This window comes from Oratosquilla oratoria, chromosome 25 (assembly GCF_046742065.1).
Source record: "Oratosquilla oratoria isolate Oo_2021 chromosome 25, ASM4674206v1, whole genome shotgun sequence".
Classification (NCBI taxonomy): Eukaryota; Metazoa; Arthropoda; class Malacostraca; order Stomatopoda; family Squillidae; genus Oratosquilla; species Oratosquilla oratoria.
In genome coordinates, this window is record NC_134801.1 from 58,808,534 (window position 1) to 58,810,297 (window position 1,764).

The 1,764-nt window shown below is 35.5% G+C and overlaps 1 protein-coding gene across 1 annotated transcript; it reads left to right on the plus strand.

The window, feature by feature from the left end:
• The first annotated feature begins 1,097 nt into the window (after positions 1-1,097).
• LOC143039153 (uncharacterized) lies at positions 1,098-1,466 on the plus strand. The gene has a single exon (XM_076209015.1). The coding sequence runs from the start codon at positions 1,098-1,100 to the stop codon at positions 1,464-1,466; it is 369 nt and encodes a 122-aa protein (XP_076065130.1).
• Positions 1,467-1,764: the final 298 nt, after the last annotated feature.

Here is a 1,764-nt window from a genome sequence, read left to right on the forward strand (position 1 = left end):
TGCGTCACCCTTGTTAAAGCCTTTGATTCACTTAAACACCTCTATTAGATCACCCCGCACTCTGTGTCTTTCCAGAGAGTGTAAGTTATGGTGCCTAAGCCTCTCTCTTTCAGGTAAATTTTTTAGCTCGTGTACCATTTTAGTCACTCTTCTGTACTGATTATAGTGAATTGATGTCCATTTTATAAGACGGAGACCAAAACTATACCGCATGATACATACTTTCCTTTATCCTTCTGGTAATAAGATATTAGTTAAGGTAAATTTCTGAGCTCGTGTATCATTTTAGTCATTCTCCTCTGTACTGATTCTAGTGAATTGATGTCCATTCTATAAGACGGAGATCAAAACTGTACCGCATGATGCATACATACAACACTTTCCTTTATCCTTCTGGTAATAAGATATTAGTTAAGGGTGCTGGACTGCTTATACCTGCGTACAGGGAGCGCTGGGGTCAATAAGGGTTGGGAAACGCTGTCTTAGAGGAACATGTGGTCGACAACAAGCTTAATGATTTATGAAGATGACTTGACTTGTAAAGATGACCTCTTATTTTGTTTACATTCAGTTGCGTATTCGTTCGTTCGTGAGTGTGGAAGAGTTGTTTTAGAAAAATGTCTAAGGACATGTGGATAGCCAATGAAAAAAAAATAATTAAGAGAAACGTTTCGTGATAAAAAAGGAGAACCTACGAAAGTAATCAGAAGGAAAAAGACTATAACTTAATAGCGAATTAGATCAAATAAATCAGGATGCAAGGGAAAGGAGTGTAGGAGAGCATTATTAAGGTATCAAAAACTTGAGGAAAGGATATTAGACACGAGTGAAAATGATAAGACAGAAATGAAGATATTTTGGTAGACGAAAAAGAAGTCATAACGAGATGGGAAGAAGACTATAGAGAAGTCTTCAATAGACCAGATCTAGTACACTCACAGAACGAAGTACCTAGCACGGACGAAAGTACTTTTTATGAATCCACACAGGAAGAAATTAGAACAGCTATTAGATATCCTAACAATAATAAAGACCTAGGAAAGGATAATATAAATGCTGAACTATTAAGAAATAATGGGAAAATACTGGAAAGAAAAATGATAGAGGTTATACAAAGGATTTGGAGAACCGGAAGGATACCAGAAGCTTGGAAACAAGGAGTGATTACAGTAATCCATAAGAAGGGAGATATACTCGATTGTGTCAACTATAGAGGCAACTTTAGAGGATACAAGAGTTTTGCCAGAACTTTGTACAAGAGATTAAAACTTTTTACAGAAAATATAACAGATTATCAGTGTAGCTTTAGAAATGGAAGCTCAACAATAGACCATATTTTTACTCTTAAACAATTAAAGGAGAAATACTGGGAGCATAATAAAGATCAGTATCATCTCTTTGTGGAATTTAAGCAGGCATATGGTAGTATCCACAGGAGTATTCTAAATGAGTTTAATGTACCGTGAGAACTAATTGATTTACTTAAACACTGTCTAACAGGAACTGAAATTAAATCGGCGGCGAGAGTAGGATTTTTTTTTTTTTTTTTTTTTTTTTTTGAGAGAGAGAGAGAGAGAGAGATAAAAATTGACTTGAGACAAAGATGTGTCCTATCATGAGAGTATGGGGAAAATTTTCAGAACTTTTTTTGTGGTGAAAAGTGACTTGTGACAAGAATGTATCCTATCATGGTAATTATTCAGTCTGGTAATGGAAAAGGTAACCAGGTAATTGGCTGAGATGGAAGAAGGAAGGAAGCTAAAT